The sequence below is a fragment of the Herpailurus yagouaroundi genome, unplaced genomic scaffold (assembly GCF_014898765.1).
Source record: "Herpailurus yagouaroundi ecotype Mexico unplaced genomic scaffold, PumYag 221, whole genome shotgun sequence".
In the NCBI taxonomy this organism is placed as follows: Eukaryota; Metazoa; Chordata; class Mammalia; order Carnivora; family Felidae; genus Herpailurus; species Herpailurus yagouaroundi.
In genome coordinates, this window is record NW_024412452.1 from 10466086 (window position 1) to 10480144 (window position 14059).

General features: G+C 37.4%; 1 protein-coding gene across 4 annotated transcripts in view; it reads right to left on the reverse strand.

Annotated features, from left to right (window-relative positions):
• The window catches only part of ALMS1 (ALMS1 centrosome and basal body associated protein), a 223218-nt gene that overhangs the window by 115327 nt on the left and 93832 nt on the right, over positions 1 to 14059 (reverse strand). For all 4 annotated transcript variants that reach the window (XM_040458522.1, XM_040458521.1, XM_040458524.1 and 1 more), the window contains one exon: positions 6180 to 8017. In XM_040458522.1, coding sequence (XP_040314456.1) covers positions 6180 to 8017 — 1838 coding nt within the window. The remainder of the gene's footprint in view (positions 1 to 6179; positions 8018 to 14059) is intronic.

Consider the following 14059-nt stretch of genomic DNA (forward strand, 5'->3'; position numbering starts at 1 on the left):
TTATTTTTAAGAGAGAATGAGTTGAGAAGGGGCAGAGAGAAGGAGATAGAGAATCCCAAGCAGGCTCTGCCCAACGTGGGGCTCGACCTCACAAACTGTGAGATCATGACCTGAGCTGAAATCAAGAACTGGATGCTTAACTGACTGAGCTACCCAGGCACCCCGAAATGGCAGATATTTTAAAACTAAAAAATGATACAAGTGAAATAAAATACTCACTGGATGAGCTCAATGGCAGAATGGAAATGTCAGAGGAAAGACTTAGTGAACTCCACGACAGAACAATAGAAATTATTCAATCTGAACAAGAGAGGGGGAAAAAAAAGATTGGAAAAAAAAAAATCAACAGAGCTTCAGGGACTTGTAAGATAATACCAAAAACATTTGTGTCATCAGAGATGTAGAAAGAGAAGAGAAAGAATGTGGTACAGAAAAAATACTTGAATAAATAAGGGCTAAAACTGCCTAAATACGATGAAAGATAAAAACCATTAGCACAGCAAACTCCAAACAGGATGGTCCAAAGAAATCCATGCCTACAAACATCATGACCAACTGACTCAAGCAAAACAAAAAAAGGAAAGCAACCAGGGAAAAATAAAATAACACATTGCTTCAAATGTACAGGGGAATAATGATTCCAAAACTGTAGAGTTCTCATCAGAAACCATGGAATTTAGAAAGAAGCAAAATATTTTTAAAGTACTGAAAGAAAAGGACTGTCACCCCAATTGCATAAGCCATAAAAAAAAAAAATCAGTAAACTGGACTTCATTGAAATTAAAAACCTTTGTTCTGTGACAGACTCAATACATTAAGTAGATGAAAAGATACGTCACATACTACAAGAAGGTATTTGCCAGCAACATATCCAGCAAAGGTTGTATATCCAAAACATACTCAGAACTCGCAAAATTCAACTGTAAGAAAATAAAACCCTATTATAAAATCATTTTCACCAATAAGGATGGTAAAAAAAAAAAAATCACATGAAGTGAAGAAAAGCCATTAGGGAAATACAAATGAAAACTATATTGAAATATCACTATACAGCTATAAAAATGGCTAAAGTATATGGACAATACAAACACAGAGTAACTGGAACATGTATTATTGCTAGTGAAAATGCAAAGATAAACAGTTCTTGCCAGGTTAACCACACACATACACCACATGACTCAGCAATCCCACTCCTGAATATTTACCCTACAGAAACAAACACTGACACACAAATGTTTATAGCAGCTGTAACTGTAATCACACCCCAAAACTGAAACAACACAAATATCCTTCAAAGAATGAATGCATGGATTAACAAACTGTGGTAATCTGTACAAAAGAATTGTCATATAAAGGAATAATAAAATATTACTGTTTTTAATAAAGCAATAAAAAGTAAAACATCTGCTTCATAAAAAAAAGATGGATGAATCTTAAATGTGCTTCTCAAAGTAAAAGAAACTAAACCCAGAGGCTGTTACATATCTTATTATTTCATTTATAGGACACTCTAGAAAGACTAAGAAAAGGACAAAGCAGGAATTACCAGGGGTCAGAAGAGGAATTGTCTCTAAGGAGATGACATGCAGAAATTTTTGGATAGAAATGCTTTGTATGAAACTGTGATGGTAGATTTATCACAAATGATAGAATTATACACCACAAAAAGTTTTGCACTATGTAAATTATTAAAAATTAACCAAAATCAACCAAGGGCAAAGACGGAATGCAGGATGTGACAAATGAAACTAACTGTATTATAAATGAATCATGTACTGACACAGTGTATAGAAAAAAAAAAAAAAAGAACACGACCTAAAAAATGTCAGCATTGTTTTGACTGGATACCATAACGCTAAATTCAAAAGAAAGGTATATATAAACACTGTACTCAAGTAGGAGAATTTGTTTTTCATCTGGGAATTCTGAAACTATCTAATTTATATACTAGGGTAAATATAATGTAGATAATGAGAGCCAGGTTTATTACTACTGAAGAAAGAAGTTAAAAACAAGGGTAAAAGTTTATAATCAACCCTGTGGTTCAAGATTAGTTGAAGGTATCAACACTGACTTGTGGTTTAAAAAATATTTACAGGGGCGTCTGGGTGGCTCGGTCGGTTAAGTGTCTGACTTCGGCTCAGGTCATGATCTCACAGTCCGTGAGTTTGAGCCCCGCGTCGGGCTCTGTGCTGACCGCTCAGAGCCTGGAGCCTGTTTCAGATTCTGTGTCTCCCTCTCTCTCTGCCCCTCCCCTGTTCATGCTCTGTCTCTGTCTCAAAAATAAATAAATGTTAAAAAAAAAAAATTAAAAAAAAATTTACATATACAAATATACACAAACACATACACATTAACAGAGATGAGAACAAGCAGAGAAGTAGGTATATGCATGAGTTAATATACATACATATAATCCTGAGCTTTATTAACTGTTAGAAGCACTGACATCCTAGTAACAATGAGCTAACCTGGTGCTATACCTTTGTTTCTAAGTACTATTCTCCATTGTTGAAAGAAGGGTACTGAAGTCCCTTACTAATATATTGTTATCTATTTCTCCCTTCAGGTATGTTTAGTATTTGCTTAATACACTTAGATGCTCCAATGTTGGTTGTGTACATATTTACAACTGTTTATCATCTTGTTACATCACCTGACCCCTTTATTGGTATATAATGGCCTTCCCTGTCTCCTGTTACTTGTTTTGGCTTAAAGCCTATTTTGTCTAATAGGAGTATAGCTCCTATATTGAATCCATACTGATATACATGAATAACTAAAGAAATAAATAAATGAGGGAGGAACGAGAGCTCTTGCTTGCAGAAAAATTCCAATTAAAACATGTAGAAGGAATGAAAGAAGTATAAAAACTCCATCAGAATACCAGAGTGATAATTGCTACAAGCAAGATCCAGTGATGAAGCCTAAATTAGTGATCAAAGTTTTAAGCAGAAACAAGATATTTGCATAGTCTACCAGTTTCTATCCAAATATCTAGTATTTAAAAAGGAAAAACAGTAACTGTACAGTGAAGAACCTTGGTAGACATCACTTTAGCCAAGTGATCAAGGTTAACATCACCAGTAAAGCATATCAACTTAATGTGCTCCCCAATGAAATGCACTGCAAATGCATAACCTCAACCTAGTCTTGAGACATCAGAGAAAACTAAATCAAAACTTTCTCCACTAAGTGAAATTAGTCAGTCAGAGAAAGACAAAAATCATATGACTTCACTCATATGAGGACTTTAAGAGACAAAAAAGATGAACATAAGGGAAGGGAAACAAAAATAATATAAAAACAGGGAGGGGGCAAAACAGAAGAGACTCATAAATATGGAGAACAAACAGGGTTGCTGGAGGGGTTGTGGGAGCGGGGATGGGCTAAATGGGTAAGGGGCATTAAGGAATCTACTGAAATCATTGCTTCACTATATACTAATTTGGATGTAAATTTTAAAAAACAAAACATAAAGTTAAATAAAAAAAACAAAAAAACTTTCTCCAAAATAACCAATTCTCTTTAAAGTGTCAAGATCATAAAAAAACAAGGACTGACACAGATTACTGAAAATAAAGGAGACAGGACCACTAAAATGTAAGGTGGCATCTTGGGTTGGATCTGAAGCAAAAAATGTTCATGTGCATAAAAATGAGATGAAATCCAAATCAGTCTACATTTTAGTTATAATTTTATATGAAGGATAATTTCTTAGTTTTGGTATATGTTTTATTGTTATGATGTTACAGTAAGATGTTAACACAGGGGAACATTTGGTAAAGGACATACTGGTAACCTCCAAGATATTTCCCAATGATCTCTGCCTCTTGGTAATTCATACCCTTGTGTATCTCTACCCGTTGAGGGTGAGCTGGAAATAATTGATTCACTTCTATTGAACAGAATATAGCACAAATGGTGAGATTCCCTTATAAGGTTAGGTTACAAAGACTATGACTTTTGCCCTGGGCATCCTCTCTTGTTCTCTCACATGCTCACTCAGAGGGAAGTTTAGCTGTCATATTTGAGCTGCCTTATGGAAGGAAGGGAGTGATGTCTCTGGCCAATAGTCATGTGAACAAGCCTGGAAGCACATCCTCTCAGTCAAGTCTTGAAATGGGACCAGAGCTGCAGACAATACCTTGTTTGCAACCCCATAAGAGACCCTGAGCTGAAAGCACCCAGCTAAACCTCACCTAAATTTCTGACCCACAGAAAACCATACTAACATTGGGATAATATTTATTATTTTAAGCTGCTACATTTCAGGATAATAGGTTACACATCAGAAAATAATTAATACAAGAACTCTACCACTTTTGTAACTCTTTAAATTTAAAATCTCAAAATAAAAAGCTTTAAAAATACTTAATACATATATGCTTACACATTTTATATACACACACGTATACAGATGAGTATGTATGTGTATATATGTAGCTTGAATTATTATGAACTTTGGAGTCAGACAAACCTAGATTAGAATGCCATTTCTAACACTTAATAATAGACATGTGATCCTGGGCAAAACGTCTAATTTCTCTAAGTATTAGGTTTTTTTTTTTTTTTTTTTTTAATGTTTACTTATTATTAAGAGACACAGCGTGAACAGGGGAGGGGCAGAGAGAGAGGGAGACACAGAATCGGAAGCAGGCTCCAGGCTCTGAGCTGTCAGCACAGAGCCCAACGTGGCGCTTGAACTCACAAACCGCAAGATCATGACCTGAGGCAATGTCGGACGCTTAACCGACTGAGCCACCCAGGACCCCCCACCCCCAAGTATTAGGTTTTTAAAATATATAAATTGAGGTAATAATATCTACCTCTGGTGATTATATTAAGGTTAAAATGATACCTACATCTACTATACCAGATGGCATTTAGTACATTTTGAACAAATGGCATTATTATTTAGTGCATATTTATAATCATCTACTAGTTTCTTCTCATTCCAGGAATTCAACTCTAATTCAGTATTATAATACTGAAAGCAGAGACTGACCCTGTTTTTTAGGCCCAATCCAATTCTAAATCACCAACTTTTAGAGCTACAAGGGACCTTTTAGCTTTCCAATTCTTTCCTTCCACCATCAATCCCATAGGAGTGCCAAAGATATTAAATGACTTGTCCAAGAGAATACCTTGAAAGAAGAGCTGAAAGCAGGACTCAAGATCAGAGAGACACTACCATGCAGTGAACAAGCACTTGCTTTAATTAAAAAGACCACACTAGAATGACCACTCTCTTGCTTATAAACAGCATTATCTCACATAAATAAAAGTACAAAGTAGCAATATCAGTGTCTCAGTTTCCCAGAGGGTAAATAAGGATACCACCACTCACCTCATAGGGTTATTACAATCATTAAATGAGATAACATATAAGTCCCTCATGGCCATTACTACCACATGTGGATGCTGAATAAATATTATTTCCCTTCCTTCTTTCCAAGCCCAGGGTTCTTCACTATGATGTGCTGCTTTCTCAACTATGTGGTAGAACATGAAACACAAAGGGTAATTCTACTCAAAATGTAAAAGTGAATGAATGATAGTCTTAAATTAGCCTAAATAATATAAATCTAAGGCATTTAGCCCTGAACTAAGTTTCCTTTCCTATAATAGACTATAAGGTGGAACATCACAATAGAGAGCACATTATATTGATACGCATTACCAGTGATGTTAGCCTTGATAACTGGCTAAAATGATGTCTGCCAGGATTCTCTACTGGAAAGTTACTTTCTCATTGTAAATACTAAATATTTGAGGAGAACCATGAAATGGAAACTAAAAGAAGGGAGAGAGAGAGCACACACAAGCAAGTGAGTAAGCTCATGCACATATCCCAAAGTCTGGTCTTCAGCACACTTCCAATACAATAATTAGTAAATTGTACTATGGATGATCAAAGACTTTTCTCAGAGTAATTCAATGTTTTGAAATACTTGATGTCAAGTCTCGTCAAAAGCCCTCTGAAATTAAAAATACATTAGTTCCAAGTGTTTTCTCTTACTTAGGCATTTATGCCTTGGAATACCTAGATTAGTCAGATACAACCTCCCCTCAGAGAAATCATACTGCCTTTCCCCCAAGAACTTGCATTTGCTTAAGTATTTAAAACCCTTTATCACAAATTCCATCAGCTTGCTTGTCATCACAATGAGACTCACCGATCTGCAGATACTGGAGTCCCTTCTGGACTGGAATATCCTTCCAAATCTGAAGTGTTCACTTGTGTTTGCCTTGAGGTTACTATCTGGTTATTCTGAAAAGGTATGGTTTTCAAGTCCTGAGAAATAGTGTTACTATCTGGAAGAGGAGACTGCACAACTTGGAAGTCCGGTGAAGATTTAAGTCCTAGAAAACCTAAAGATTCTTGATTCTGTGCTACAGGTTTACTGGCCAATAATTTGGAGGTTGGTTCCAATGATCTTGAAGATATAGTCTGTAGGTCAGAGTTAAACTCACTATTCATCCTTGTTTTAGAAGCAGGATCCAATGAATGCAATCTTTTATCTAAGGTTCCACTATCCACCTTGGAAGGAGTCTTGGGATAAAGAGTTATACGAACACAAGAAAGTGCTTTTCTATTTGAGGGTGGAGTAGATGCAGATGTTACTAATGTACACTGATTTGGGACTGGTTGGGAGACCACAGAATCGAACTTGGCTTCAACATTTATCATATTAGAAATGTATGACTTAAACTTATGTTGATTATTCTTTTCTACTACATAATCCTGACCTTGAGGAAAGGGGGAATGGTATTCTCCCATGTGATCTACATCTGGGGCTTTGCTTTGTTCAAAGAGCTGACGTTGTTCAAGAAAAATGGAAGAAGGAAGGTCTGAAGCTATATAATCCTGACCTTGAGGAAAGGGAGATTGGTTTTCTCTCATCTGATGATCTAAATGTGGGGCTTTGCTTTGTTCAAAGAGTTCTCGTTTTTCAAGAAAAATGCGACAAGGAAGGTTCGGAGCTACGTAATCCTGATGTTGAGGAGGGGGAGAATGGTATTTTCTCACATGGTGATCTGTGTGTGGGGCTTTGCTTTGTTCAAAGAGCTCTTGTCGTTCAAGTAAAACGTGCGAAGAAAGATCTGGACTTATAGCTACAGTGTTCTCTTTTACTCCTAGTGTGGAACTTGGTCTGCTCACGCTAATGAGGGTATGGTTATCAGAAAAATGAACTTCCTTGACACTGCTATACTTTGCACTGGTACTGGGCTCAGAATCACTGCCTTTAAAATCTGATCTTTCTAAGAGTTTTTCTTCTTGCTGAGAATGTTCAATAGATAATTTTTGACTTTGCCTACTACTTTCTGCTAAAATAGTCACAGCGGTATCTGGCGAATGACTAACAATTTTAAATGATGAAGGGGAAGAGGTTTTCTGTTCTAGATCTCTGGGAGGATTTTGCTCTTCAGTGAAATGAGAATTAAATACCCCCACAGATGCTCCAGTACACTGCCTACCTTCAGTAACACCAACCTTAAGAACAGAGGAATCTGAAAAGCATTTAGAGTGTCGGTGAGATGCAAAAGTGATGGAAGTAGTAAACTTTTTCATGGGTTCTGGGGGAAGCATATGTGATGAAGAATGACAATCCATTTCTTCGGGTGGCACAGGTTCTACTAATTCTGATAGCCAAGGGTCTATCTTTTCATGGAAAGGCATTCGAAGACCCTGGCTAATTCTGAAGTCATCAGCTGTAAAGTTCTGAAAGGGGGAAGGACTTCGTAACTGCAAGGAATTCCAAACTTTGAAATGGGGGTTACTCTGGTCTAATGATTTGGAAAGGTTGATGTGTCTGGTTTTCCATGATGATGGACTCCGTTGTCCTCTGATAACGTCTGAGGGGTCAGCAGGTCTGAAAACATAAGGGTGGCTATCCAATTGTGGTTGTTTGGCAGTTAGAGTCCTGAAACATCCTTTTTCATGGCTCTCAATAATGATGTGACCACATACAGCTTCTGGGTTGCATCTTATTCCCTGTGGACTCGTTAAACCCTGGAAGATATAAACAAATTCTTACTTGAAATAGTCCAAATAGTTTGTGTTATATAAAAATAAGTTATATATCCAGGCTAAGACGGACCACAAAGGTCCTGTTGATCTTTACAATTAAACAAGATTACAACAAAAAAAGACAGTTAACTATAGAATAAAATAGCTCATGATAATTAGGACGACACAGTTAATTTCTTCTAAAAAATGTTTCACTAAAGTAACAAATATAAAACCCTCAATTGTCCCCCAGTATTCTCACCATTTTTCTTTTAGTAACAGAAGCCCCTTACCCTAACCATGTGCTGGTCACATGGCCACAAAACTGGAGACCTTTCCACTTTCCTTTGTAGCTAGGTGAGACCATATGACTAGGTTTAGGCCAATAGGAGATGAGCAAAAGTAGTAAGTATAACTTCTGCTTCCTGTCTTTAGAAAACCAAATTCTTGGGGCTCCTGGGTAGCTCAGTCAGTTAAGCATCTGACCTCGGCTCAGGGCATGAGCTTGTGGTCCGTGAATTTGAGCCCAGCATTGGGCTCTGTGCTGACAGCTTTGGAGACTGCTTTGGATTCTGTGTCTCCCTCTCTTTCTGCCCCTCCCCTGCTTGCTCTCTCTCTCTCTCTCTCTCTCTCTCTCTCTCTCTCTCTCTCTCTCTCTTAAAAATAAAATTAAAAAAGAAAATAAAAAAGAAAAGCAAATTCTTGACCTCCATGTTCCCTTACTACCACCATCACTACCATCACCATTTACTCCTGCCACCTAAAAATGATAGTATCTAAAACAATCAGAAGCCATGTGTAAAAATGGCTCAGCTGCCAAGCCATTCTGGGTCTTTGAATAACTTCAAAGAGCAGAGCTCCCTTTCCTGCCCTAGACTATCATATAAAGGAAAAATACAATTCTATCTTATTTGACCATTGTATTTTTGGGTCTCTTCACTACAGATGCTTCTTACCAAAAAGAATAAGGAAAGGAATATTCCTAAGAAACGGAAAAGAACTAGTACTTCTTCCTAGGCTACACTATCAGAATCTAAAGCTACCATAAATATAAAATTTGAGATTTCTGTGCTTTACCTATAAAATCATTACTTAGAATCCTATTTGATGATAACAGCCACATTTGATTTCAAATAAAAATACCTTAAATTATGCTGCCACTTTTTTTTTATGTTTATTTATTTTGAGAGAAAGGGAAAGAGACCAGGGAGGGGCAGAGAGAAAAATCACAAGCAAGCTCCATGCTGTCAGCAGACAGCCCGACGTGGGACTCAATCTCATGAACCGTGAGATCATGACATGAGCTGAAATGGAAGAGTAGGACACAACTGACTGAGAGCCCAGGCACCTCTGCTGCCACTTCTGATGTAATGGAGTAGTTGTACTTTTCCCTATTCCATTTGATAAGCATAACTAAAAGTCCTAGACATTATATATAAAACAAACTTAAGAATAACCTGAAAGATACAGGGGTGCCTGGGTGGCTTAGTTGATTAAGTGTCTGACTTTGGCCCATGATCTCGCAGTTCATGGGTTTGAGCCCGGCATCAGGCTCTGTGCTGACAGCTCAGAGCTTGAAGCCTACTTCGGATTCTGTGTCTCCCTGTCTCTCTGCCTCTCTCCTGCTTGTGCTCTGTTCCACACTCTCTCTCTCTCAAAAATAAACAAACATTAAAAAAAAAAAAGAATAATCTGAAAGATGTAGAGAAGACAGGGATCTTGGGACCTAAGGAATGACATGGTAATGCAATCCCTGGATTTACTTTTTACATCATATATTCCAGATGTGGGAGCTGAAGAAGCCAGCAACATAGGAACAAAGGGCATAGAAAAAGGCTCTAATAAAAACCCACTCTCATTAGCTAAAAAAAAAAAAAACAGTAAAGGGGGAAGCCTGGGTGGCTCAGTCGGTTAAGCATCTGACTTCGGCTCAGGTCATGATCTCCTGGTTTGAGTTCAGGCCCCGCGTCGGACTCTGTGCTGACAGCTCAGAACCTGGAGACTGCTTCGGATTCTGTGTCTCCCTCTCTCTCTACCCCTGCTCTGCTCACACTCTGTCTCTGTCTCTCAAAAAGTGAATAAACATTAGGGGGAAAAAAAACAAAACAGTAAAGGTGAAGTCTAGCAAGACAGAAAACTTTTAGGCCATAACTGCTCTATTCCAGCCAATCACCACAGAAAAAAGACTGCCTCTGTGACACCAGCAAAAGCCAAGTGAGGAGCCTAAACATCTACTCTTGCTAAGCAATTACAAATCACCCCAACATCCAAGCCAAGGTACAGAGATGACCAAGCAGGAGTCCAGGAATTATTTTTACCCTAACATCTGGTAATGAGTTACCACTTCCTGTGGTATCAGTACCTGTGGAGACCACACAGGGAGACTGTACTTTCCCATTCCAGCAATGACATGCCCCTCTCTCTCCCATCTTTAGGCTGGAAGAAAATTTTGCAAATCTCATAACCAATGAAAGACTTGTATCTAAAATGTATAAAGACATCTCAACTCTCAACAGCTTACCAAAAAACAAAAACAAAACAGACAACTCAATTCAAAAAATAGGCAAAAACCAAACTTTTCAATGAATAGAAAAGAGATGGGAAAATAGGGGCACAATAACAGGTCCAACACCATTAACATTAAGAAAATGCAAATTAAAATTATGATTCTTTTACATCTACTGAGATGATCATATGGTTTTTATCCTTTTGCATGTTAATGTGATGAATCACATTGATTTGCAAATATGGAGCCAGCCTCATATCCCAGGAATAAATCCCACTTGATCATGGTGACTTTTTAATGTATTGTTAGATTCAGGTTGCTAATATTTTGTTGAAGATTTTTGCATCTATGTTAATCAGAGATACTGGCCTACAGTATTCTTTTTTCATAATGTCTTTAAATGATTTGGTATCAAAGTAATGCTGGCATCGTAGAATGAATCTGGAAGTTGCCTTCCACTTCTATTTTTTTGGAACAATTTGAGAATAGGTTATTAACTCTTCTTTAAATGTTTAAATGTTTGGTACAATTCTACCTGTGAAGCCATCTGGTCCTGGGCTTTTGTTTGTTGAGAGTTTATTACTGATTCAATTTCATTACTACTAATTGGTCTCTTCAAATGTTCTTCTTTTTCCTGATTCAGTTTTGAAAGGGGATATGTTTCTAAGGAATCTATCCATTTCTTCCACGTTGTCCAATTTGTTGGCATATAGTTTTTAATAATATTCTTGTAATCCTTTGTATTTCTGCGGTGTTGGTTGTTATTTTCCCTCCTTCATTTCTAATTTTATTTGAGTCCTCTCTCTCTTCTTTTCTTGGTAAGTCTCACTAAAGGTTTATCAATTTTGTTAATTTTTTGACAGCTCCTGGTTTCACTGATCACTTCTGTTTTTTTACCCCCTTTTTTTTGTTTTTTATTTTTTTTAATGTTCATTTATCTTTGAGAGAGAGCGGGAGAGACAGAGCACCGGTGGGGAGGGGCAGAAAGAAGAGCAGATACAGAATAAGAAGCAGGCTCCAGGCTCTGTGCTCTGTGCTCTGAGCTGTCAGCACACAACCTGATGCGAGGCTCGAACTCATGAACCGTGAGATCATGACCTGAGCCAAAGTCGGATGCTTAACCGACTGAGCCACCCAGGCACCCCACATTTACTCCTACTCTAATTGTTACTTCCTTCCTTCCTCTGGCTCTGGACTTTGTTCTTTTTCTAGATCTTTAGGTGTAAGGTTAGGTTATTTGAGATTTTTCTTGCTTCTGGAAGTATGCCTATATTGCTATAATCTTCCCTCTGAGAACTGTTTTTGCTATATCCCAAAGGTTTTGGTCCACTGTGTTTTCACTTTCATTTGTCTCCGTGTATTTTTTTTATTTCTTCTTTGACTTCTTGGTTGACCCGGTCATTGTTTAGTACCATCATACTAACAAGAGAAAGAGTAAAACCAGTATGAGCATCTCAATAAATTCACACACAAAAAATTGATAAAGTACAACATCCATTCATGATAAAAACTCTTAAAAAGGCAGGTTTAGAGAGAACATACCTCAAAAAAAAAAAAAAAAGCCACAGCTATACCATCATACTCAATGGTGAAAAACAGAGCTTCTCCCCTAAGTTCAGGAACAAGATAAGGATATCCACTCTCACCAGTGCAACCTAGTACATAAGTCCTAGCCACAGTAAATCATACAAGAAAAGGAAATAAAAGGCTTCTAACTGATAAGGAAAAAGTAAAACCTCCACTATTTGCAGATGACATTAATATCCTAAAGACTCCACAAAACAACTACTAGAACTGAAAAATGAATTCAGTAAAGTCACAGGACACAGAATTAATATACAGAAATCTGTTCCATTTCTACATGCTAATAATGAAGTAGCAGAAAGAGATATTAAGAAAACAATCCTATTTATAATTGTACAAAAATTAATAAAATTCCTAGGATTAACCTTAACCAAGGAGGTGTAATTAAGACCTGAATTCTTTTTATTTTTTTATTGTCAGGGCTTCAAGAGTAGATTCCCGTGATTTATCACTTACATAGAACACCCAGTGCTCATCCCAACAAGTACCCTCCTCAATGGCCATCACCCATTTTCTCCACCCCCATCAACCCTCAGTTTGTTCTCTGTATTTAAGAGTCTTTTATGGTTTGCCTCCTTCTCTGCTTGTATCTTATTTTTCCTTCCCTTCCTCTATGATCATCTGTTAAGTTTCTCAAATTCTACAGGAGTGAAATCGTGTATCTTTCTGACTGACTTATTTTGTTTAACATGATACCCTCCACTTCCATCCATGTTGTTGCAAATGGTAAGATTTCATTCTTTTTCATCACTGAGTAGTATTCCATTGTGTGTGTGTGTGTGTGTGTGTGTGTGTGTGTGTACACCAGATCATCTTAATCCATTCATCAGTTGATGGACATTTGGGCTCTTTCCATAATTTGAATATTGCTGATAGTGCTGCTGTAAACATTGGTGTGCATGCCCTTTTGAATCAGCACTCCTGCATACTCTGCTGGGTCATAGGATAATTCTAGTCGTAATTTTTTGAAGAACCTCCAAACTGTCTTCCAGAGTGGCAGCACCAGTTTCCATTCCCACTAACAGTACAAAAGTGCTTCCCTTTCCCTACATCCTTGCCAACATCTGTGGTTTCCTGAGTTGTTAATTTTAGCCACTCTGACTGGTGTGAGGTGGTATCTCAGGGTGGTTTTGATTTCTATTTCCCTGATGATGAGTGATGTTGAGCATCGTTTCATGTGTCTGTATGCTATCTGGATATCTTTGGAAACGTGTCTATTCATGTGTTCTGACCTTTTCATTACTGGATAGTTTTTCAGGTGTCGTGTTTGTAAGTTCTTTATAGATTTCTGATATTAAACCTTTATCCAATATGTCATTTGCAAGTATCTTCTCCCATTCCACAAGTTGCCTTTTAGTTTTGCTGTTTCCTTCCCTGTGCAGAAGCTTTTTATCTTGACAGAGTCCCAATAGTTCATTTTTGCTTTTCTTTCCCTTGCCTTCGGAGACATGTCAAGTAAGAAGTTGCTGCAACCTAGGTCAAAGAGGTTGCTGCCTGTTTTCTTCTGTAGGATTTTGATGGTTTCCTGTCTCACATTTAAGTCTTTCGTCCATTTTGAGTTAATTTTTATATATGCTGTAATAAAATGGTCCAGTTTCATTCTTCTGCATGTTACTGTCCAGTTCTCCCAACATCATTTGCTAAAGAGACTGTCTTTTTTCCACCGGATACTCTTTCCTGCTTTGTTGAAGATTAGTTGGCCATACACTTATAGGTCCATTTCTGGGTTTTCTATTCTATTGCATTGGTCTATGTGTCTGTTTTTGTGCCCAAAGCATACTGTCTTGATTACAACTTTGTAATATAGGCTAAAGTCTGGGGCTGTGATGCCTCCAGCTTTGCTTTGCTTTTTCAACATTACTTTGGCTATGCAGGGTCTTTTCTGGTTCCATACAAATTTTAGGATTGTTTGTTGTAGCTCTGTGAAGAATGCTGGTACTATTTTGATTGGGATT